Source organism: Podarcis cretensis (genome assembly GCF_951804945.1).
Source record: "Podarcis cretensis genome assembly, chromosome: 14".
NCBI classification, from domain to species: domain Eukaryota; kingdom Metazoa; phylum Chordata; class Lepidosauria; order Squamata; family Lacertidae; genus Podarcis; species Podarcis cretensis.
Genome location: NC_137183.1, coordinates 54,137,353 through 54,163,304, shown reverse-complemented (window position 1 = coordinate 54,163,304; position 25,952 = coordinate 54,137,353). Strand labels below are relative to the sequence as shown.

The window sequence follows — 25,952 nt, the reverse complement described above, 5'->3', positions numbered from 1 at the left end:
TTTATTGGCCGAGGGAGCTGGCTTACAGCTTCCGTGTCATGTGGCCAGCATGACTAAGCCGCCTCTGGTGAACCAGAGCAGCACACGGAAACACCGTTTACCTTCCTGCCGGAGCGGTACCTATTTATCTACTTGCACTTTGACGTGCTTTCGAACTGCTAGGTGGGCAGGAGCAGGGACTGAGCAACAGGAGCTCACCCCATCGCGGGGATTAGAACCGCCGACCTTCTGATCGGCAAGCCCTAGGCTCAGTGGTTTAGCCCATAGCGCCATTCATGTCCCAACCAGTGACCTACATGCCCTGAAATACGAACCCGGGGATTGAGCCTTCTGTCTCGACTAAAGTGGTTTTCTTGCCTTGGGAAGAAAGACTGAAAGAGGATTGCAGCCGTCGAGTTATTTTTATCCCATTCTGGTTATTTTGTAAGGCCCCTCCCTTTCCCCCCGCCCCCATTCCAATTGCCTGTTTTTTCAGGCAAGGAACGTGAAATGTCAAGCACTCTGCTGAAATGTGTGAATGGCGCTTGTGGGCGGGAACAGTGTGCCTGTGGCGCTTGTTCTGTTCTGACACAGACCCCTGGAGGAAGTAGGAGAACTTTTGCCAGGCTTGGTGAATGGCAGCGTGGCGTCATTTGGGGGAGGGGACAAAAAGCTGCACAGCTGGCCTTTGCCAGGAGAAGACCGGAGCCCTAAGGGCCTCTCGTCCCCTGCAGGAGATTCTGTGCTGGGAACAAAAAGCACCCGGGAAGGCTGCAGCCGCAGCATGCCGGCACCAGCAGGATTTGTGGAATGAAAGAAAGGGCACTCACAAAGAACGACACCGCCAGGCACATTGAGAAATATTTTTTTTATTTTTTGAAATAATTTTTACTTGATTTTACAAGTCTTGAATTGTAACAACATCAAATATAGTCATACCTCATGTTACGTCCGCTTCATGTTACATTCTTTCAGGTTATGTTCCACGGCAACTCGGAAGTACCGGAAAGGGTTACTTCCGGGTTTCGCCGCTTGTGCATGCGCAGATGTGCAAAATGACGTCACGAGCATGCACAGAAGTGGCAAATCGTCACCTGTGCAGGCGCAGGCGCGCCGCTGCAGGTTGCCTTCTTTTCATGTTGTGAACGGGCCTCCGGAATGGATCCTGTTCACAACCAGAGGTACCACTGTACACATCCATATTTAGAGATATCTCTGAATCTCCAGACTTCTCATCCTCCCCTCCATGGGTCCTGTTATTAACCTTTTCAACTGCATATTATTTCATAATCCATTTTTTTTACATCTCTCCATATTGTCCATGATATTTGCTACGTTACAAGTGTTCTTAAAATCCTGATCATGTTTTCATCTGCTTACTGTGGTCTCCTAGGTGAATTATAAATTTTCCCCATTCTTTCTTGAAGTTTTGGTCTTCTCGGTTCTTGAGCTTTCCGGTCAGTTTTGCCATTTCAGCTAGTGGCATCCGTGTGGCTGTTGTCACATACATAAAAAGTCTTTTCAGCCACATTGAAAAGGAGCACGGCAAAAACCCTGCAATTCACCTGTGAGAACTTCCCCAGAATTTGTCTTTCTCCATTTTTGATCACAGTGTCTCTTCTGATTAATTGATGGAGAAAGGGGGAAAGAAGCGTCCGAGTAAAGTTTGGCAAACAATCACTTCATTCAGCCCCTCAGATCAGGCCTTGGCAAGGAGGAGTTTGTTGTGTTTGGTCCCTCTCAGTTTCTCATTTTTCCAACTTTAATTTCAGTTTGTGACCCCACCCCCCACCCCAGCATCCCCACCACGAACCAAAAACTCACGAAAATCCATCAGCGTTTTTGTGCAAATTTATCCTGATAGACATTTTTTTGTATGTGGTTTTTTTTCCAAGTAGTCACATTTTCTGCAAGCAATTTCCTCTAATGCAATGCATTTCTGCATGTTATTTCCACTAACATTTATATGCATGCTTTATCCAAGAATATGCATTTTTGTACACACTGCCTGGCAGAATTGCAAAATTCAGAGAAGTGTGAATTTTGCAGGATGGCTGCATTTCGGTTACTGTGTTCATTCATTCATTTATTGCATTTATACCCCACCATTTTCTCCAAGGAGCTCCAGGGGGCATGATTCAGGATTCTTCTTATATCATTCCCCACAACAACCCTGTGAGGTAGACCAGGCTGAGAGAGACACTAGCTAGTTCACAAATTCATCCAGTGAGCTTCATGGCCGAGTGGTAGATTTGAACCCAAGGCTCTCCCAGGTCCTCGTTCGACACTCTAACCACGACACCAGCGCTGGCTCGAATATTTCAGAAAGTGCAAATTCAGTAACGTCACCTTTAAATGCAAAATATCTAACAACAGGTTACAAGCATAAATATCCTTAAGCTGTCTTAAGCAAAGATCCCTCCAGTGCCCCCCCCCCCAATTTTCCCAAGCCTCTGCGGGGATCGCTCTCCTCCTGCGGAGACTTGGGAAGGAAGCTGCCCGCCCGCCAGCCATGTGCTGGGCCCGGGGTTAACCCGAGCAACATGGTCCAGGTCCGGTCCCAAATCCAAGGGTTCCACTAGGAGTCAGTCCGACAGGGCCAAGGCAGGACACCAGGCAAGGACAGGTATAGGATCTCAGACAGGATCTGGCATACAGCAGTGTTGCTCCCGCAACCTGCAGCAGGGTCTGACAGCCTTTTATCTCTGTTGGGGTAACGGCCGATCCTGATCCCCCAGTGACTCACCTCCCTGTTTCGCCCGAAGGCGAGCCCTCCTCTTGCGAGCACTCAGGTCTCTCCTTCTCTCAGACCTGAGTCGCTGCAGCTCGGGAGATGTTGGTGGGTTACTAGACCCAGAGGCCGCCTCCGTCTCTCCTGACCCAACCAGTAGTGGAGCAGCTGTAAGTGATGGCCCAGCTGGAGGCAACGAGGTCATCCCTGCCAGTGGCGTAGCGTGGGGGGTGCAGGGGGGCCCAGCCACACCGGGCGCAACATTGGGGGGGGGGGCGTCGCACTCGCAGCTCTCTGCCCCTACCTGGCTCACTCACTCTCACTGCAGTGCTGGCTGTGCGAATCCGATCCGAGCTGCCGGGTCACCGCCCACTGTGGAGGGGGAGGGTGCCAGGCGTGCGTTGCGGTGCGGAGCGGAGAGAGAGCGAGGGAGGGACTATCTGGGGGAGGGACAGTGCAGCGGCTGCCCAGTGCAGCACTGAGCGCGGGAGAGAACCACACCCAACCAGCCCAGGCAGCAGCAAGAAGAAGCTGGCAGTGGCGGCAGGTTAGGGGTTAGGGGCGCAAATTACTTGCCTTGCCCCGGGTTAGGGGGCGCAAATTACTTGCCTTGCCCCAGGTTAGGGGCGCAAATTACTTGCCTTGCCCCGGGTGCTGACAACCCACGCTACGCCGGTGATCCCTGCATCTGGAGCCAGGGCAGGCTCAGGCCCCTGACTCGGCCGAGCTGGTGTTTGTTGCAGGGGAACCTGTGCAGACTGGGACTCTTCAGAATCAGGTCTCAGACTAGGTTCAGATGGGCAAAGGATCTGGTGCGAACTGAGACTCCTCTGGTTCCGAGCCCGAGTCCCAGGCCGTCACAAGCCATATAGTTGGAGGGGCACGGCTTCCATCATAAGCCTCTGCGGGGATCGCTCTCCTCCCGAGGAGGCTTGGGAGGCAAGCTGCATGCCCGCCCGCCATATGGTTGACAGGGCACATCTAGTGGGCGTGCAGGGAAAGGGGAAGCCACGCAGCTCCCCCACTCGCTGGGGCGTCCCTGAGAGGCTGGCGCCCTGGTGCCACGCACCACTAAGCTCTATGGGAATGACGGCTCTGATCTCAGGGGGTTGACTAGATGTCCCTTGGGAGTCCCTTCCAACTTTACAGTTCTATGATTCCATGATATCCCTGTTTGCAACATGCAGACAGCTATACCACACCGGAGATCGACAGGAGGGTGGAAGGGGAGCTGCTAGCTAGGGACTTTGACCCAAAAAAAGAGGTATAGAGGGACTTTGTTATGCTCAGGAAAAGTCCTGTGTTTATCTTTCCAGTGTGGCATGGAGAGTTTGAACGGTGTTTGAAACTGGAGCTCTCTCCAGCGTCAGAAAACGCCGCGATTTCCCACCCCACCGAAGCAAAACACACACAAAAAGCCCTGGTTTTTGCTATGCAAAGTAAATACAGAAGCTTCCTTTCCTACAGATAAGGAAGCTGAAGGCTGCTTTCTCTAGCGAGAGAGCGTGAGAGTGAACTCCGAAACAAGCGTATAGTTCCAGCAGAGCATTTCCCTTTCAGCCGCCTGTCATTGCGTCTGATTTCACTGGAGAGGCAGGGCCGGCTTTCAAGATTTGGGAGGGAGGGGGCCGGGGGATCGGCTACAGATCGTTGCCAGGCCCTTTCACCACAAAGAGGCAGTGAGTGCACAAGTTTAGGGTCCTCAGATTGTCTGATCCATTCATTTATTCAATTGATATACGGTGGTACTTTGGTTCTCACACTTAATCCGTTCCAGAAGTCTGTTCCAAAACCAAAGTGTTCCAAAACCAAGGCGTGCTTTCCCGTAGAAAGTACAGTGGTGCCTCGCAAGACGAAAAGAATCCGTTCCGCAATTCTCTTCGTATAGCGGTTTTTTCGTCTTGCGAAGCAAGCCCATTGATAGCGGATTAGCGCTATTAGCGGTCTAGCGGCTTTTAGCGATCAGCTGAGAAGCGGCTTAGCGCTTAGGAAAAGGGCGAAAAAAGCGGGGGGAAACCGCGGGAACTCGCAAGATTTTTTCGTCTTGCGAAGCAAGCCCATAGAGAAATTTGTTTAGCGAAGCGCCTCCAAAACGGAAAACCCTTTCGTCTAGCGGGTTTTCCGTCTTGCGAGGCGTTCGTCTTGCGGGGCACCACTGTAATGCAAAACGGATTACAGTGGTACCTTGGGTTACAGATGCTTCAGGTTACATACGCTTCAGGTTACAGACTCTGCTAACCCAGAAATATTACCTCGGGTTAAGAACTTTGCTTCAGGATGAGAACAGAAATTGTGCTATGGTGGCGTGGCAGCAGCAGGAGGCCCCATTAGCTAAAGTGGTGCTTCAGGTTAAGAACAGTTTCAGGTTAAGAACGGACCTCCAGAATGAATTAAGTTATTAACCCAAGGTACCACTGTAATCCGTTCCAGACTTTTTAAAACAACCCCTAAAACATCAATTGAACATGAATTTTACTATCTAACAAGACCATTGATCCATAAAATGAAAGCAATAATCAATGTACTGTACTATAAAATAAATAAGACAGTATTGTAGATGAGGAAAATTAAAATTATTATTTTTTCTTACTTGCTCTGACGATAGTCATTGTTTGGAGGGGGGGCTTTTATCCATTTCCGCAGTCACACAATCAATCAATCAGCTGAACTGGGTTCCACACAGTCACAAAAACAAATTAACCGAAAAAGCCTCAAAAACAAAAACCCAAAATAAATAGCAAAACAAAAAGCACCAAATTCAGTGGTACCTTGGTTCTCAAATTTGATCCGTTCTGGAAGTCCGTTTGACTTCCAAAATGTTCAAAAGCTAAGACGCGGCTTCTGATTGGTGCAGGCGCCCTGGAAACAACAGCTGACAGGCGCATCGGACATTCAGGTTCCGGAAAAAATTGAAAACCAGAACACTTACTTTGTTTTCGGGTTTGGGAACCAAGGTACCACTGTACCTCCCTTCGTCAAAAGACCACAGGGCTGTTTGCAACACAGAACGCAAATACCAATACTGATGTGTAATATCAACACACAAATGTCAATACATAGATAGCTGTGCAGAATAAAAACCAAAACAGTTGTACGGATACAGTTACTATAAGGAACAAATACAGATTCTTACAACCACAGGGAAAATCGGAAACCGGAAAAATGCAGAAAACAGTGCATGGGTACAGAATCTTCCTTCTGCCCAAAGGTAGCTTTTATTTATGTCTTTATTTCAAAACATTTGTACACTGATTGACTGTCAAAAGAGAAACCTAAGAGTGGTTTACAAAAAGATAAAACCATAAAAAAAAAAAATTGGGGGGTGGAATCAGTGCATTAAAACATGCAATAAGTTAAAATATTAGAACAGGTAAAAATTCACATCAGCTTTCTAAGCTTTCTGGGGTAGCCTTGTCTAAACCAGAATTGTCTTTAGCAGTTTTATATCGACCTGTGCAAAAGGGTTTATATCTGTGTAATAAATGAATAAAAATAATGTAATAATAAATGAATAATATATCATGACCTGTATGTCACTCATAATGGGGTCGGCCTTTTTCGTTTTATGGTGTTTCCTTTGCAATCTGCCTGTGCAATGGCTCTGGTGAAAACTGGGAAGAGAGCTGGACTTGTAGAGGGAGGAAGGGAGGGGTACAAAAAGCAAATCCAGGGCTCTCTGCTGCGTCTGATTCCTGTACCGTCGCCCCCAAAGCCTGCAATTTCGTGGCACATTCCTCCTCCTCCTCTGAGGCCTCATTCCTGCCACTTGCCAGGAATATCTTGGCACCAGGGCTTCCCATTCATGGAGGAACTGACTGCTGCCCTTGCTCTGCTCAGCACTTTCTTCTGCAATAGCTGTTCCGCATTGGTAGGAAAAAACAAACTTTCAACATCTGCACTTTGGAACTCCCTGCCAATGGACACCAGGCAGGAAACTTCGCTGCACTGTTTGCAGCGCCTGCTAAAAACATCTCTGTCTGGCCATGCCTGCTCAGATGCGCAGAATGCTGGTGTGTGTTTTCACCTGCTTCTTAGCCTATCACTCCTTTTAATTACAGTGGTCCCTTGGTTCGCAAACGCCTTGGTACTCAAACAACTTGAAACCTGAACACTGCAAACCTGGAAGTAAGTGTTCCGGTTTGCGAACTTTTTCCGGAAGCCGAATGTGCTCCGTTTTGAGTGCCACACTTCCGTTTGGAGTTTTACGCTGAGGTCTGTCTGTTTTTGCTATTTGTTTTGCATTCTTGTGGCTTTTTTGTTTTGTTTTTGTGATTGTGTGCAGGGGCGTACGAAGGGGGGCAGGGGGCGGTCTGCCCCGGGTACCACCCGGGGGGAGTGTGACAAGATGTCCCCCTGCCTCCCCCCAGCTGCAGAGCGGCCAAAGGCACATGTGCAGTCCTTACGGGCTGACGTGCATGCACAGTCCGTACGGACGTCACACATGTGCCGCCGGGCAATTCGCTGCGCCCCTCAGCTTCGCGCCCCGGGTGCTGGAGAGGGTTCCTCCACCACTGATTGTGTGGAACCCAGTTCAGCTACTGATTGATTGATTGTGTGACTGCAGTACGTTGTTTATTGCTTTCATTTTATGCGTCAATGGTCTCGTAAGATAGTAAAATTCATGTTAAATTGCTGTTTCAGAGGTTGTTTTTAAAAGTCTGGAATGGATTAATCCATTTTGAATTACTTTCTATGGGAAAGCACGCCTTGGTTTTCAAACGCTTTGGTTTTGGAACGGACCTCCAGAACGTATTAAGTTTGAGAACCAAGGTACCATTGTATTTAATTTTTTCTTGGCTCCGCACGTACATGTGGCTAGAATGCACGCAAGTCGGGGGGACACCTGTATTTAGTTTGCTTTTATTTCACAAATTTGTACACAGCTTGGCTGTAGAAAGACCACACAGGCCAAAAGGATAAAACAAGGAAATCCAGAAAGAAAACCACAGCCATGCGGTCAAAACATACAAAAAGTTCAAATATCCAAAGAGATTGAAACTCACACCAGCTTTCTAAACTTGCCTAAGCAAGAATGCTTTTAGAAGGCAACAAAAAGAGAACAGCGTAAGCGCCTGCTGGTTATATCAAGAGGCAGGGAGTTCCAAAGTACCACACTGAACAACTGAGTTCTTAGAAATGCAGAACAGGGTTCTGGTGGCACCTGTAGCAATGCCAGTTTGGCTGATTGAAGCGGCAAAGTGGGCACTTGTGGGATAAGTGCTCCTGTTGCGACCCACCAGTTGAAGACCAGCGGATGGAGGACTGCCCCGCCCTGTCTGACAAACCTCTGACATTTGAGAGACAAAGCTGTGGTCCTCCAGAGGTTCTTGGGCACCTTAAATCCCCTTGGCCATTGGCAACACAGTCTCTGCCAATGGTGGTGAGTCAGAGCCCCTTTGAATATAAATTTAATAAATAATAATAATAATGCCACAAGGGCTCAGGTTCCTCCTCTTTCTTGAAAAGAGCCTGGCTTTGGCCCATTCATCTTATCTCTCTCTCTCTTTTTGCATGGAAGCCTGGCAGAGCCCTGCAGTTGGCATCACTTGGGTGCCATTGCAGGACTCTGAAACTAGCCTTGGTGCGAGTTCACGCGCGTGCAATTCCTTGGCAAAGGGGCGTCCAAATTTCGCCTTGTCTTCTGGCCGCGTGCCACGAACACAACTCCTGCGTGTCATGTGTGGACTCGCGACTGCCTTCCTTTGGCCGAGCGGCTGGCGTCATGTGGGGCAGGTTTGTGGCCACGCAGGACTCTGGTTTTGCCTAAAACGGCTGCAGGCCGCAGCGCCAGAACACTGTGCTCTTTTTGTCCACCTCTTCTAATCCCCAAGGCATGTAAACAGTATGGGCAGCCATCCCCTCTCTCCCCCTTTCCCTGGTCACCTCTTTAATTTTCCCAGCAAAGGAAGGATGGATTTTATAACAACAACAACAACAAAAATGAATTTTGGAACCCAGGGAGAGTTCCTCACCAAATAAGGCACTAGCTTGGATGTTGGGATCAACATGGGACACGCAGCTGGCTGGCTCAGACTTAGAGGGTTTTGCCTGCTCTGTGAAAGAGTCTTGCTCTCTCGTGAACAAGGTGGGGGGTGCCTTTCCCGGCCCCCTCCCCAACTTCTGCAGGGTTCTTCTCTGTTTCCAGAAGAGTCTGTCTTCTGCATGTGTCCAGGCGGTCATTTTTAGCAGAGAAGAACCCAAAGAAAATGCATCAGGGGCTTTTTGCTTTCGGAATTTTTTTTTTTTTTAAAGCTCAGGAATGGGAAATGGTGGCATTCACCAAGTAGAGGCTCCCGCTGGATTTACATCATAGACAAGATAGCAGTGGATGCAAGGTATGAAAGTTGCCTGGCTCTGCCATTGGGCAGGGGGAGCAAGCAGATTTGTGTGCACCATGCTCATCATTTCGCCGCTCATTACATTGCTGCGTTTGGGGTTTGCGGCCTCCGGCACACAACTGCCTCGGGTCTTCTTTTCTCTGCCTGCTGAGAAGCTCCCTAACTTTGCTCCAACTTTACACCCTGCAGCACAGAAGAGCGAGGATGGATTGCAGAGGACCGTTCCACTTTGGGGAGGGGGAGGAGACTCTACCACTTGGGTTCGGAGCAGGGACGCCATTTGGGCTTTTGCATTTGGGTGCTTGCAAACCGCCCAGAGTCCCACATTTGTCTTCCTGGCAGCCTTTCTCTTTTTTTTTTTCCTGAAGAGACGGTGTAGAGAAGTTAATTATTTCTTGCCTCTGCAGCAGAGCGAGCAGGAGGCTCACTGCAGTCTGCAGGTCTTGCCAGCCTTGACTGCAGGAGGCAGGTGCCCATAGCCTATGCCAGAGAGGGTCTGGGACACCGCACACCCCCTGCTCCATGGTAAGCCACTGACTCCCCCCCCCAAAAAAAATCCATCCCTCTCGGCTGGCGGGGGCAGGGGGTGTATCACCTTCTGCGTTCCAGCTTTCGCTTTTAAATTTCTTGTTTGGTTCTTTGGGAAAATGCCCTCTCTGCTCACTACGCCAGCCAGCTGTGGAGGGATGCTGTCAAGCCCCCAGATGGGTTTCTTTGATGGGGTTGGGGCGGGGAAGGTTGGGTTTCTAAGAAAAAGGAGAGTGACAGAATTTGGGAGGGGGAAAGGGAAGCTGGAGAGAAAGCTGACAGGGAAAGATTGGAGTAATGCCGTTGTTTTTACAGCTGAGCCAAGCAGACAGTTAGCGGGGATAGAAATGGTTTTGTCTCTCTCTCTCTCCCCCCCCCCCTTTTCGCATCCTCAGTGTGTTGCCTTGGAATGAATTTTGCAATCTGGATTGTATCGCTGCATGTTTTGGAGACGAGAGCAAAATAGGGGCCAGGAGGGTGGGGCGTGATGGTTTTTTAAAATACATTTCTGTTATGCTTCCTGCCCTCCCCCTGGTCCGTTCCTGAACTTTCCTTGCTAGTTTAAAAGCAAGCATACCTTGAGATCCTGCACACCTATGGTGGGGATTTCCATCAATGACTTTGGTCTTGGAGATACGCAAGCTCAAATCCTGTGACTGCCCCGATAGAAACCAGCGTGGCTTTGCTTCCCGGTAAATGTGCTTTGGGAGGGCAGCCTAAAAACTGCGGGGGACATAGCGGGAGAGCTGGGTGCAGGAGCTGTGAGCCAAGAAGTCCCTGGCCAAAGTCTCCTTCCAGCCAGACGTCTGCCAAATAGCATTTGCCCATCCGCAAGCATTAAGTAATAACCCCATATACCCAGGAGACGTCTGCAACTGAAGACGGTACGTTCAAACAACTCTCTGACTTTTAGAAGACATCGGAAGGCAGCCCTGTTTAGGGAAGTTTTTAATGTCTGATGTTTTATTGCATTTTTTTATATTTTGTTGGCAGCCGCCCAGAGTGGCTGGGGAAACCCAGCCAGATGGGTGGGGTATAAATAAATTGTTATTATTAGTAGTAGTAGTAGTAGTATTCAGATCTATATCAATCTCACATGCATCGTCTCAGTGCAGGCCTGAAGTGGCAGAGAGAGAAGGAGGGGCGGATATTGGCCATCAGAAGAGCTGGTTGTGTCGACCTTGTAAATAAGCCCATAGAAATTACTAGCCTGCAGATTTTTTTACTACCCAGCTGGCAGAGGAGCGACAGAGAGTGCCCTTCCCCCTACGGCATCTGTCATGCATTTCTTGGTTGGTTGCAGAAGAGCTGGGCATGGGCTTTCTTCCCCTGGCATCTCCTTGCTTCCTATGACTGCCAGTGACGTGCGGTCAGGGGACTAAGGGGATGTGGCTAGTTCCCTAAATGTTCCTGGTAAATTAGAGTACAGTGGTACCTCGCAACACGAATGCCTCGTAAGACGAAAAACTCGCAAAACGAAAGAGTTTTTCGTTTTTGAGTTGCTTCGCAAGACGGATTTCCCTATGGGCTTGCTTCGCAAGACGAAAATGTCTTGCAAGTTTGTTTCCTTTTTCTTAAAACCGTGCATTCACTTCGAGGAGCAACTCATAGCACGCGGTGTGGTAGCCCTTTTTTGAGGTTTTTGAAGACTTTGGTGATTTTTGAAGCTTTTCCAAAGTCCGTGCTTTGCAAGACGAAAAAATCGCAAGACGAAAAAACTCGCGGAACGAATTAATTTCGTCTTGCGAGGCACCACTGTACAGTCACACCTCGGGTTGAAGTCGCTTCGGGTTGAGCATTTTTGGGTTGTGCTCTGCGGCGACCCGGAAGTAACAGAACATGTTACTTCCGGGTTTCGCCACTCGCGCATGCACAGACGGTCAAAATGATGTCACACGCATGCGCGGAAGCAGCAAATCACGACCCGCGCAGGCGTGCAGATGCGGGTTGCATTCGCTTCAGGATGCAAACGGGGCTCTGGAACGGATCCTGTTCGCATCCAGAGGTACCACTGTATTAAAGTGTTGTAAACAAAATCTGCCCTTTCCCCCTTATGACATACCCTGGAGCCCATATAGAGTCCTTAAGTGGCTTCCCTATCGGTAGGAGAAGATAACAGAGGCCAACCAGAGAACATTGAGAAGCAAAGCCTGATCTTTATTGAACTTCTGAAACAGGGTCCTCACTCACAACATGCAGGAGGCAGGAGGGACCCCGAACAATGATGCGCACAGCCTTTTTAAATTGCCCACCCTGCAGCCAAGACCCCCCCCCCCCCATAAATCACACATACATCACAGAAGAGGCATCTACAACAGAATCCTGTCTGGCAAGAAACCTGTTGATGGGTTTACCTGGCTGTTAATGGGTTTACCTGGAGAGCCGGGGCATCCTTTTGTGATGATAAATACTTAATTCCTGAGTCCAGGTCACAGGCTCCACCATATTCATGTGCCCTTAAGGCAGGATTTGTGAGCAAAGAGACAATGGGGAGGTTTTTTCCATTTCCTCTCTCCTTGCAGAGAAAAAAATTGAGGTCAATTTGGGAGAGTTAAAATGGTTCCATGACTATTTTCCTGTACTGCTTCAGTGGTTTATATATTTATGTATCTGTTTGCCTTGTAAACTTATGAACATTTAATTTATATATTTGAGACCTTAAATTCTTATAACAAAAGTACAGTGGTACCTCGGGTTACAGATGCTTCAGGTTACAGACTCCGCTGACCCAGAAATAGTACCTCTGGTTAAGAACTTTGCTGCAGGATGAGAACAGAAATCGTGCTCCAGCGTCACGGCGACAGTGGGAGGCCCCATTAGCTAAAGTGGTACCTCAGGTTAAGAACAGTTTCAGGTTAAGAACGGACCTCCGGAACGAATTAAGTTCTTAACCCAAGGTAAAGGTAAAGGACAAGAAGTGAGCAAGCTGGCTGAGGGTGGGTGGGTGTTTTCCTCCTCCCCAGCCTCTGCTTTGACATCTTCCCCTGGCTTTTAACTGGAGTACAGTGGTACCTCGGTTCTCAAATGCCTTGGTACTCAAACAACTTGGAACCCAAACACTGCAAACCCAGAAATAAGTGTTCCGGTTTGCGAACCTTTTTCGGAAGCCGAAAGTGCTCCATTTTGAGTGTTAAGCTTCCGTATTGAGTGCCACACTTCCGTTTTGAGTGTTACGCTGAGGTCTGTCAGTTTTTGCTATTCATTTTGCATTTTTGTTTTTGCGGCTCTTTTCGTCTTGTTTCTGTGACTGTGTGGAACTCAGTTCAGCTACTGATTGATTGATTGATTATGTAACTGCAGTACATTGTTTATTACTTTCATTTTATGGATCAGTGGTCCCATTAGATAGTAAAATTCATGTTATATTGCTGTTTTAGGGGTTAAGTTGCTGTTTTTAAAAGTCTGGAATGGATTAATCTATTTTGAATTACTTTCTGTGGGAAAGCACGCCTTGGTTTTGGAATGCTTTGGTTTTGGAACGGACTTCTTGAGTTTGAGAACCAAGATACCACTGTATGAGAAACCTGGGAGGCAAACTACTAATCCCCTGAGATGGAGGCCAGGCCAGTCTTTTTTCAATGGCATGTCCTTCCTTTTCCCTTCAATATATATATATATATATATATATATATATATATATATATATCTCCACTGATTTCTTTGTAAGTAAAAAGGCACATTATAATACCACACAGTAGTCCAGGGTTCCCCAAACTTGAGTCTACAATTCCCATCATTCCTAGCTAGCAGTGGCCAGAGATTATAGAGCTGTCGTCCAAAACCAGCTGAAGACTCAAGTTTGGAAACCCTGCTGTAGGCAGTGAGTTTTTAACCATGAGTAGAGCCCCCAGTAGATCACTCCCAGTAGTGATGTATGGAAGTGAGAGCTGGACCATAAAGAAGTCTGATCACAGTAGAATTGATGCTTTTGAATTATGGTGCTGGAGGAGACTCTTGAGAGTCCCATGGACTGCAAGAAGATCAAACCGATCCATTCTGAAGGAAATCAGCCCTGAGTGCTCACTGGAAGGACAGATCCTGAAGCTGAAGCTCCAAGACTTTGGCCACCTCATGAGAAGAGAAGACTCCCTGGAAAAGACCCTGATGTTGGGAAAGATGGAGGGCACAAGGAGAAGGGGACGACAGAGGACGAGATGGTGGGACAGTGTTCTCGAAGCTACCAGCATGAGTTTGACCAAGCTGCGGGAGGCAGTGGAAGACAGGAGTGCCTGGTGTGCTCTGGTCCAGGGGGTCACGAAGAGTCGGACACGACTAAACGACTAAACAACAAAGAGCCTCCTGAGTTTCTGAGGCAGTCTCCCTTACCAACTTTTGAGGAGCAATAATGGAGAAAAGCATCACCCCCTGCCCTTGTGGGATTCCTGGCCGCCCAAGGAAACAAGGATCTCGGGCTGGCTGGAATCCCTTTGGCCTGATCCAGTGAGGCTTCCTCATGTTCCTCATTAAAGGCTTCGTTCACAGGCACACTTGGTGGGGTGGCAGGAGAGGGCCTCCCCTCCTCGGTGGTGGCTCCTCCCAGGCAACTTTGGAACTCCCTGCCTAGGGAAGCCAGATTGGCTCCCTCCTTGCTGTTGTCTCACCAATTGAAGACCTTCCTGTTCCAACAGGCTTTGGGGAACTGACTGCTTTTAAGGAAAGAGCTGGTCCTGTTTTTTATTTTAATTATTGGTTGTTTCCCCCATGTCATTATTATTATATTCATTGCAAAACACAGACAAAAACAATACCACAATGACAACTAAACATTAACTGGCTATACATCATCTAACATCACACATACTTTTGACTTCCAAAACACCTCATTGTGCTTCTAAATATTCTTATTTACACACTTCTTATTATATCTTACATATCAGGAACAATTTTTACGTTTATAATTCTCTTTAATATTCAACATTCAATCTACACCTGTCATGAGATTTGCATTCTCACAGTATTGTTTTAAATATTCTTTAAATATTGTCCATTCTTTGCTCACTTTCTGATTTGAGTTTTCTCTTATTCTCCCAGTCATTTTCTCAAGTTCCAGGTATACTATCATCTTCACCTGCCAGTCAAGCTTTGTAGGAATTAAGCCACCTTCCCCATTTTTTGCTACCAGAATTCTGGCCACCCTGGTTGCATGCTTAAAGATGGCTCTAAAGTTTTTTTGGATTTCAGTGGACATAATGCCTAACAGAAAGGCTTCTGTTTGTTTGTTTTTTCTTCGTTTTTTGAAAGGATACAATAAAAAGGAAAGAATCCTATTTATTGTAATTATTGGCACTATTTAATGGGAAGAAACTCCCATAAAAATCCTCGTTGTTGCACCTTTTACATGGCTGTTTATTTGTATATATTTTAAAATTTTATATATGGATGTTTTATGATGGCCTATACTTGTAATGCTTAATAAAGGTTTGGCGAAGTAAGTAAGTATGGTTTTAATAGATTTTCCTTTTTTTCTTTTTTATACATTTTTATTAGTTTTTTAACACATCATTTCCAACATTCATTTAACTTAACTTCTTATCTTATACAATATTTTAGACTTCCGTCAACAACCTCTGAAGATTTTTTGTTCTTTATCACTTGTTCTGCATTTCTTAATTTCTCTATGACTTTTAATTGTCATTAACTAATCATTCTCTTCATGGTTTTAATAGATTTTTCACATATGTATGCTTAATTTTTTTTATGATTCCCCACCTGTTAAGTCACCTTGAATCTCTGCCAGGCAAAAAGGTGGGGCACTAATAATAATAATAATAATAATAATAATAATAATAATAATGTGTGTGTTGTTTTGATGCCTGGCATAAAATCCCCTCTTCTTCTTTTTTTTAAATGATATTTATTCAAAATTTCAAAAAGAAAAAAAATACAAGAAAAAACAAAAATACAACAACAAAACTACAAAAAAACAAAAAAAGAATAACAAAAAAAATACAAATCCAAATTACATCCTTTCATTTACTTATTTCTTGGACCTCCTCACACCTCCCTTTTTGTATTCTATCTTAATTCATTATTTCAGCAAATTCTTCCCATACTTCACAATTTTTATTTAAATAATTTGTCTTAACAATCTCTCTCTCTTTTTTTTTCTTCTTTTCTGTTAACTCAACATATCCTTTCCAACTTTTACTATATTCTGTTATTCAATTTACGGTTGATTTCTCTATCCTTGTCTTACCTTAAGAACCATAAAATCCCCTCTTGTTCCCCCCCCCCCCAGGGATAAATGCTCAGGCCCGGAAGCTCCAGCGCAACCGCACCAAGGGCGCCATGACGCTTCTGACGGGGTGCAAGAGCCACGCCACACAGACCTCCCTCCGCCGCACCGTCAGCGAGACCAGCCTCAGCCAGGCGGGCAGCGCCAGCGCCGAAGGGGGGCAGCAGGAGGAGCAGCTGAGGAGGCACTACTCCACGCTGCCCGAGACCCTCCAGTGCCTGGAGAGCGGCAGGGATGCGCAGCCGGCGCCCGCCGGGGACCAAAGTGGCAACAGCCTGCGCTACTCGCTGTACCAGTCTCCGCACCTGCTTCTCCTGCAGGGCTACAGCCAGCAACACGTAAGCAGGCGAGACGCGCCTTTGCTAGGCTGCGGCATTTAGGTCTACCACTTTATATACAGTGGACCCTCTGGGTACAAATTTAATTTGTTCCAGGGGTTCGTGCGCACACTGAAAAATCCGTATCCAGACGTGCTGTTTCTGCGCATGCGCGCGGCATGATAGAGTGCTTCTGCGCATGCGCGAGCGCAAAACCCGGAAAAATACTTCCAGGTTTGCCACTTTTGCAACCCGAAGTTTACGTTACTCAAGAGTAATGTAACCCGAGGGTCTACCGTATGTCTCTCTCTCTCTCTCTGTGTGTGTATAGATATAGATATATATTCATCTCCGCCAAGCTAAGCAGTTGGCTCTTTACCTGACCTAGCCACTGTGATCCATGCGACGGTCACTTCCAGACTTGATTGTAACTCGCTCTACATGGGGCTGCCCTTGAAGCTGACCCAGAAACTCCAGCGGGTGCAGAATGCCGCGGCGAGACTCCTTACAGGGTCCTCGCCGTGGGATCACATTCACCCAGTGTTATACCAGCTGCACTGGCTCCCGGTGGGGTACAGGATCAGGTTTAAGGTGCTGGTTTTAACCTTTAAAACCCTATGTGGCCTAGGACCCTTGTACCTACCGGACCGCCTCTCCTGGTATGTCCTACGGAGGACCTTACGGTCTTCAAACAAAAACATCTTGGAGGTCCCGGGCCACAGGGAGGTTAGGCTGGCCTCATCCAGAGCCAGGGCTTTTTCGGCTGTGGCCCCGATCTGGTGGAAAGGTCCACAAATGACAACACTTTGGAGGTCCCAAGTTGCAAGGTGGTTAGATTGGTCTCAACTAGGGCCAGGGCCTTTTCAGTACTGGCCCTGACTTGGTGGAACGCTCTGTCCCAAGAGACTAGGGCCCTGCGGGACTTGACATCTTTCTGCAGGGCCTGCAAGACAGAGCTGTTCCACCAGGCCTTTGGCCAAGGCACAGCCTGACTCCCTCCTTTGGTAATCCGCACAGAACTCTAGCCCAATGGTTGCCATTAATTTGATTCTGAATTGATTTTAGAATGAATTGATTTTAGAATGCTGTGTTACTTTATTGTTAGCCGCTCTGAGCCCGGCTTCAGCTGGGGTGGGCAGGATATAAATAAATTATTATTATTATATATATTTGTAAGTGGTGCGCAGAAAAAACTGAAGCAACAGCAGGCAACTTAATCCGTGTCAATTTTTGCAAAATCAAAGTTGCTGTCATTACTACTACAGTGGAACCTCAGGTTACGGCGGGGATCCGTTCCGGAGGCCCCGCCGCAACCCGAAAACAATGCAATGCAAAGCGTTGCGTCTGCGCATGTGCACGATTTAGTGCTTCTGCGTGTGTGTGAACGGCGTGAACCGGGACGTAACTCATTCTGGTACTTCCAGGTTTGCGTCGGTCTCAGTCCGAGGGTGACATAAGCCGGAGGCAACGTAACCCAAGTCTCCACTGTATTTGTCCAATTTTGTACAACCGTCCTTCATTCGAAGATCTCAGGGCGGTTCACAACGTAAAAATACAGAACGAGAACTCAAAATGCACAATAAGAACAAGACAAAACCAATAACCCACAAACACGTGTAAGAGGACCCATGCGTTAGCAACGAGTAAGGCAGATTTCCGTCTTACATGACAGCACCCTTGAATTCGGGAGGGCGGGGGCCATGGGATCGGCTACTTGCCAGGCCCTTTCACCACAAAGAGGCAGGGGGTGCACAAGTTTAGGGTCCTCAGATTTTTCAATTCATTCATTTATTCAGTTGATATCCTCACTGCCTCGGGGGGGGGGGGAGCGTTCCACAGTTTAACTCTGCACTGCATGAAGCAGGATTTCTTTTTATCCATCCCAAATCTTCCAATTCCCAGCGTCCTTGGATGCCCATTCAAAGCACATCATTTACCTCCAACAATTCTGGGGTCCATAGTTCACCCCTGAAAACAAAACGGCCAATATCCTAATGGCATTATATAAATCTCTGGTGCATTCTGTGTACGGTTCCGGTTACTACGCGTCAAAAATATTTTACAGAGCTGGAAAAGGCTTAGAAAAGGAGTATTGGAAGGAGCTGGTCCCTTTCGAAGAAAGCTTGCAACGTTTGGGGCTTTCTAGTTCAGAGGAAAGGTGAGCGAGAGGAAACACGATAAGAGATGTATAAAATTATGCAAAGCGTACAAAAAGTGGAGAGGGAGTTTTTCTCCTTCTCTCGTTACACTAGAATTCAGGGACATCCGATGAAGCCAAATGCTGGGTGATTCTGGACAGGCAAAAGGAAGCCCTTCTTCATGTAACAGAGTTAGACTGTGGAACTCCCTCCCACTTGAAGCAGGGATGGCAATCAACTTGGATGGCTTTAAAAGAGGACAAATTCACAGAGTGGCAGATCAAGTTGATGGATTATGCCGAAATGGCTAAAATGACCAGAAGAATCGGAAATCAGGAAGACCAAAATTTTAATAAGGAATGGGGGATATTTAAAACTTATCTTAAAGACAATTGTAAGCAGTTAAAATCGTTAGTAGGATTGGAATAAACCTTGTAGTTTAATGGTGAATTTTGGATACAGTGGAGAGATAAAAGATTTGGAATTATATTATAAAAGATGCAGGAGGAAATGATTTACAAACAGGACCCACAAAGGGAAGGAGGGAAGTCCAGGAGATTTTTGGAATCTTGTGTTTATGTTGTATGTTGAATATGTGACTGTCAAATTTTAATCTGAAAAAGCATACACACACACACACACACACACACACACACACACACACGTGTGTGTGTGTGTGTGTGTGTGTGTATATATATGTATATATACACACACACACAAAGAACAGAAAGCAGCCAGGTCAGCATGGAAGCTGCTCCCCGGTCTCCAGTGACTCTGTAGTGAACAGAAGGCTCTCTGCACATCCTCAGAGGCAGCCTCTCCTTGCTTACCACGCCGACCACAGGTTGCAGTAGGGTTGAGCCTTGTCATTTGGAAGGAGAAGAAGAGTTTGGATTTGATATCCCGCCTTTCACTCCCCTTCAGGAGTCTCAAAGCGGCTAACATTCTCCTTTCCTTTCCTCCCCCACAACAAACACTCTGTGAAGTGAGTGGGGCTGAGAGACTTCAGAGAAGTGTGACTGGCCCAAGGTCACCCAGCAGCTGCATGTGGAGGAGCAGAGACGCGAACCCAATTCACCAGATTACGAGACTACTGCTCTTAACCACTACACCACACAGGCTCTCAGGGAACAGATTGATACTGAGTCCATGAAGGTGGGCCTGATCCAGCAGGCTCTTCTGACATTCTTAGGTTCAATCCTTAGCATCTCAGCAATATGACAATATGGAGACAGATGCTCCTTCGTGGACTCAGCATCAAACTATTTCTTGGTGCTTGTTCCCCTGCAAAAAATGGGAACAGGTGAATATTATTAGGAAAAGGGAAACCTCAAAATGATATATAATGAGGACCCATAAAGGGGAGGAGAGAAGTCCAGGAGATTTTTGGAACCTTGGTGTTTATGTTGTATGTTGAATATGTGACTGTCAAATCTTAATCTGAAAAACCGAATAAATAAATTAAAAAGAAAACAGGGTGCTGGCCCAGATGGGTCATTGAGATGGACCATTGACAGTGGGATATAAATGCAATAGAATCATAGAATTTTAGAGTTGGACCTCAAGAGCCATCTACTCCAACCCCACTCAGTGCAGGAAGGAAGGAAAATATTGAATAAACATCTTTCTCTGTGTATGTTTGTGGTTTTCTCTATGCAGGACAGCTTGGTCTATTTGCTGAATCGCGACCAGCACACTGTTGGCCAGAGGACTCAAGCCAGCAAGCCCAGCATCAGCCTCTCGGCTCCCGACATCCTCCCCCTCCATTGCACCATCCGGAAGGTCAAGGCGTCCGGCCGCTCGAGCCACCGCCCCGAGGAGAAGCTGGTCCTGGAGCCCATCCCCGGGGCGGCCATCTCCATCAACTTCTCCGAGGTGGGCAGGACGGCGGCTCTCCACCACGGCGACCTCATCTCCCTCGGCCTCTACTACCTGCTGCTCTACAAGGACCCCGTGAAGACACAGCCGCTGCCCGCCCAGACCCTCATGAGGCTGAAGGCCGCGCGCCGAGCCTCCGAGCCCGAGCTGCCGTCCACCTGCAAGGTCTGCGGCAGTCAGGCGAGGGACAAGGGCTCGTCGGCCAAGAAGGCGCCCATGCCGCCGCAGGGAGCCTCTGGGCGGAGGGGAGGCCGCCGGAAGCTGCAGCTGGAGTTTGACAAGGCCAGCGAGGACCTGCTGCTGCGGAGGATCATCACGCTCATCGAGCCCACCAGCGACGACCACAAGCTGGCACCTGCCTTCCTCCTCTGCCTCTGCGTCCAGCACTCGGCCGGCCACTTCAGGCCCGGGGAGTTTGGCCATCTCCTCCTCAAGTTGGCCAAGATGATACAGAGGACCGTGTGGGTCAGTATATATTGGATATACAGTCATATCTCGGGATAAATATGCTTCAGAATAAGTATTTTCGGGTTGCGCTCCGCAGTGACCCGGAAGTAACAGAGCGCGTTACTTCCGGGTTGCGCCGCTCGCACATGCGCAGACGGTCAAAATGATGTCACGCACATGCATGGAAGTGGCGAAACGTGACCTGCACAGATGCGCAGTCACATTTTATGTTCTATTCAGGGTGCGAACGGGGCTCCGGAACGGATCCTGTTCACATCCCAAGATACCACTGTATTGTGGGATGTGATACATAAGTAGCAGTCAAGAACAACATTCCTCGTTTTCCTAGAGTGGACATGCAAGGGGATGTTTGGTCCAGCCAGTCAAAAACTTCCTGTTTCCTCCTGGTCTGGGACATACTTCCTTTGCATGTGACTAGAGGTGGGCGTGAGCTTACCTGTCCAGGTAACAAAAGCACAAGGCACACAGCCCCCCTCCCTTCTTCTCCATCTTCCTTTCGTCGTGTGAACTGCAGTGACTGCCAGTCTACAGTCACTGGGATTAACCTCCCAGATGGGGTAGACCCACATGTATATATCTTTGTAACTAAGTCTGCCTTCAGGGATCCAACTGTGAACTGATGATGTGAGTAAACTACTTTTATATACTTTACACAAGATTGTGGTGTGTTTAGTTTTTTAAGACGGATATAAGGGAACTTACCAGGAACCCAATAGTGAGAGGCTTACACAAGCCTGCAACCAGCTATCTGCTGTGCATTTAAAGGGGAATGTGAAACTCTGCTAAGTAAAGGAACTTGCTCACGCAAGTTAGGAAGGATATTAATAAACAGTATATCCTCTCCTGCCTCCCTGAACATTCCCACATATCTAATTGAATCTCTCTGCTTCTTTCGGTCAAAGAGAACAGGGCCTTTTTAGTGGTGCCTCCCCGTTTGTGGAATGCTCTCCTCGGAGAGGCTCACCTGGCACCATCATTGCATGTCCTCTTTAACCAGGCTTGAAGATAGCTGTCCTTCTGCAAATCTCTGGGTTTGCCTGCTGTGAATGAACACTCACTACTGGGGGGGGGAGGGGAGTTTATTGTGAGAAAGCGTGGCTAGCAAGCAACATTGGGACTGGCTGTGCAGATTTGGAAATTTTCTCATCTTCACAGTGTCAGTGATATTTCATTCCCTTTCCCTTTTTTTGTTGCCTTCCTCGATTCCAGGAGAAAACAAACGAACTAGCCGAGAAACAGTCGCAACAGTAAGTCTTCTGCATCCAGGATTTCCGCTTCTTTCTGTGAAATGTTGCTTCCAAATAAATGTGCATGTAGGTTTTGCATCATATAACAAGCAGTTTTTATCTTAAAGGCAGTCTTCTAACAAATGCAAAGCCTATTCAATTGAAAAGCAAATGATAAAAGGACCTGGTTCTCACAGTACAGCAAGCCATGGTTTATTCGTGCTTTGAGTGAATGCCTGAGCCTTGCCAGCAGACTAGCCTTGTTTTGTTTTCTGGCAAGAAATTGCAGCACAATGTCATCGTTCGTTGCTGTTCTTGCTGCTTTTGCTAATTATGCACAGCCTGGAGAAAATGGAGAGATATTTTTTCGTTTTCCTACCACTAGACCTATTGGACATGTAGTGAAGCTAGATTGGAAGATTCTGGGTGGATAAAATAAAGTTTCCTTTTATCTATCCCGAATCTTCTGACATTCAGCTCCAGCTCCCAAGAGACAGCCTTTAATAGGAACATTTCTTAATTAAATTTGCTTCTGCAGTTGCATAACCATTCTGGGCAGAAATACAGCCTTGGTTTTCGAGCGTCTCGGAAGCAGAATGATTTGGAAGCCGGAAACCGGGAAGTAATTGCTTCCGTTTTCGAATGTGCCTCAGAAATCGAACGGCTTCTGCTGCATGTTTTTCCATTTTTTCAATGGATTTTGCCAACCGCCCATTGATCCTTGGTTTTCGAACGTTTTGGAAGTCGAAGGGTCTTCTGGAATGGATTACGTTAAAAAACCGAAGTTCCACTGTACTTCCTCCAAGAGAGGGAATAAGAAAGGGTCGAAGTGGAGTAAACTGGCTTGTGTCCAGATCTGCTTCCTGACATGTGTATTCTGCAATTCTGCTCAAGTGCAGAAAGGCCTCGGAGACCCCAGAGGGATTTGGGATTTAGCATCCACTTAAACCCCTAGGAGAACCTTCAAATGTCACCCAAAGGCATCATTCTGCCTGCTGGTCACAGGAACCAATATCACAAACCTGTGTCCCCTTCCCTCCAATGCCTGGCCACACACAACATACAAGGCCACCACCTGTGATTCCTAATTCAAACCCTGGAGTCCCTGATACTTGTCTATCTGTTTGTTTATTGCATTTATTTATTGCATTTATAAGAGACAGGGGTGGCACTGTGGGTTAAACCACAGAGCCTAGGACTTGCCGATCAGAAGGTTGGCGGTTCGAATCCCCACAACGGGGTGAGCTCCCGTTGCTCGGTCCCTGCTCCTGCCAACCTAGCAGTTTGAAAGTACGTCAAAGTGCAAGTGGATAAATAGGGAAGGTAAATGGCATTTCCGTGCGCTGCTCTAGTTCTCCAGAAGCGGCTTAGTCATGCTGGCCACATGATCCAGAAGCTGTACGCTGGCTCCCTCAGCCAATAAAGCAAGATGAGCGCCGCAACCCCAGAGTCGGCCATGACTGGACCTAATGGTCAGGGGTCCCTTTACCTTTATTGCATTTATATACCACCCTTTTTTCCCTGTGAGGTAGGCTAGGCTGAGAGGCAAGTAACCAGCAAGCAAGCTTCACGGCTGAGCATGGATTTGAACCCTGGCCTCTCCCAGATCCTAGTCTGATGCTCTAACTGCTACACCACGCTGCCTCTCACACTGCAAATTTTGCTTCAGTTGCATAATCCACGTGGGTTGAGGAATGCTGCTTGCCTTGGCACAGAATTAGGGTTGACCGCCTTACAGAAGCCTGATCACTTCTTGTGGTTGTTGTTTAGCTCGATGGTGATAAACGGAGTGTGGAAAGGACAAATGTCTCTGTGCGCCAAGTCTGGCCTTTTTCGGTCTCCTTTTCTTTGTGTTTATTGTCGCCTTATCTTGTTTGCACAGCAACTCAGCCAGGCTCTCCTAGTGGCCTTTATTTGCTTGGTTGCATTCCTCCTCTGATTCCTTAACAACTCAGGAAGGCATTTGATGAGAGAAGGAGGGGACTTGATTAAGACAATCCATTCAGACAGGGTTGAATTATTATTGCGGCAATCTATATATAAAGCAGAAACAAAAAGCAGCGCTTTGGTGCAAGGGGAAGAATGAAACCAGATCCAGATTTCCTTGTCCTCTTTAGATAATTGGAACAGTCTTAATATAAGGGAGCAGAGCTGGTGTGTGCAGTCGCTCTCTGGAGCCTATCATTTTGGTGAAATGATCCCATATGATTTTATTTATTCTTTTGGAATAAACAACCAATCTTGGCGCCTGGAGAGACTGTAAGGAAATGCTGGTGGGAAGAGGAGGGGCATATCCTTCTGAAAAAGAAGGCTGTTTCTCAGGAAGCTGGGGTTAAGCAGAGCCATGTGGTGCAGTGGTCAGTGCAGCCTATGCCAACATCTGGCACTCTCCAGATGTTTTGGACTATAGTTCCCAAGTGCCCCAGATTTTCCACAGGAACCTCAGGTGGAATAGCCATCCCTGCACCGGTCAAAACCTTTCCACCTTGTGCCACATCCGACTTGCGCGATTTCAACTTCATGTGCTTGGCAGCTGTTTGGCTGAACTCGCCCAAATTAAATGCACGGAAGGCGGAGAGCTTAAAAGCTCTTTTGGGGCAGCTTTCTCCCTAAGCTCTCCGCCTTGCATTCCGGGCTCTGGGAGGCTCTTGCGGAAACTCAAGGTGGTTGTGTGAGATCTTGCGAGGGTCTCTCAGAGCCTGGTGAGCAAAGCGGAGGTTCTAAGATCCGTTTGGAGAGGGGTGGTGTTGTGTTTGTGCGGGAACTGCGTCCCTGTAGCTCTGCCGGGATGCCTCTCAACTCTGCGCTTGTCTCGTCAGCCAGGATCCTGCGTCTCTCTCCCGCTTCACCATCAAAGACCTGCTGCCCGACTTGCAGCACGTCCTTTTCTGGATGTCAAATTCCATCGAAATCCTCTACTTCGTCCAGCAGAAATCCCCCGTTTACATCCAGAGCATGGAGGAGGAGCTGGACATGAAAGGTGTTTTATTATGCTTTTAGATTGGTTGGAGTGGGTGGGGTCGGGGCCGGATTTAGGTTTGATGCGGCCCTAAGCTACTGAAGGTAATGGGGCCCTTTATATGTCCAGCTGTCCTTTGTCAACAACAAATTGTCTACTGTTTTTTGTGTTGAATACAGTGGTGTCTCGCAAGACGAAAAGAATCCGTTCCACGAGTCTCTTCATCTAGCAGTTTTTTTGTCTTGCGAAGCAAGCCCATTGACGGCTTAGCGGATTAGTGCTATTAGCGGTTTAGTGGCTTTTAGCGGATAAGCGGATAAGCGGCTTAGCGGCTTAGAAAAAGGGGGGGGAAGGGGGAAAACCCCGCAGGAACTCGCAAGACATTTTCGTCTTGCGAAGCAAGCCCATAGGAAATTCGTTTTGCGAAGCGCCTCCAAAACGGAAAACCCTTTCGTCTAGCGAGTTTTCCGTCTTGCGAGGCGTTCGTCTTGCGGGGCACCACTGTATATGCTAGTATATGGTAATTTGTGGACCAAATAGGTATCTCAAGCCATTTGTACATGTTTCTCCCCATCTAGTTTTCTGTGGGGTGGTGGGGTTGGTATGGAGGACCTCTAAGCCTGATGTGGCTCAGCCCTGACATGGGTGGGCAAGAACCAGGCTTCTTGATTCGCTCCCTCTGAAGACGAGCAGGGAGGGCGTCCAATGGCAGGCAAGTCAGATGAGTTTTACAGGTCCAGAGTGACACCCATGGGAGCCTTTTATCAGGGTGGGGGGGCTGTTGCCTTCCTGCCTGGTTGGAAAGAAGGGGTGCTTTTGGCTGGCTGGACAGCCTTTCCTCTCCATTTCCTCTCTTGTTACCCGAAGGAGACCATAAACCCGGTCAGTTTAAAAGGTCAGCAAACTTCACTGAGTTATTTCACACATGCAGAGTTGTGGGAGTCTCTCCGTCTTCACATTTGTGGAGTTGGCCGTGTGGCTCTTTCCATGCCAGCTTGGAACCCCTTCGCATTCTCTGTCTTTTCCTGGTGCATTAACCTAATGCGATTTTTTTAAAAAAATATATATTTAAATTAATTGCTTTATGGGATTATTCAGCATGTTCACCTCTCTGGATTCCTGCAGCACGAGGGGCGGTTTGCAAACGTTAACAAT

General features: G+C 47.5%; 1 protein-coding gene across 3 annotated transcripts in view; it reads left to right on the top strand.

Annotated features, from left to right (window-relative positions):
* The window catches only part of RADIL (Rap associating with DIL domain), a 56,189-nt gene that overhangs the window by 10,256 nt on the left and 19,981 nt on the right, over positions 1 to 25,952 (top strand). Inside the window, exons 1-5 of one of the 3 annotated variants that reach the window (XM_079953694.1) lie at positions 8,698 to 9,045; positions 15,815 to 16,149; positions 19,926 to 20,609; positions 21,822 to 21,859; positions 24,658 to 24,818. In XM_079953694.1, coding sequence (XP_079809820.1) covers positions 9,039 to 9,045; positions 15,815 to 16,149; positions 19,926 to 20,609; positions 21,822 to 21,859; positions 24,658 to 24,818 — 1,225 coding nt within the window. In that variant the 5' untranslated portion in view covers positions 8,698 to 9,038. Of the gene's footprint in view, positions 1 to 8,697; positions 9,046 to 9,282; positions 9,574 to 15,814; positions 16,150 to 19,925; positions 20,610 to 21,821; positions 21,860 to 24,657; positions 24,819 to 25,952 lie in introns of those variants that run through there. The other 2 variants (XM_079953693.1, XM_079953692.1) reach the window with 2 other exon arrangements.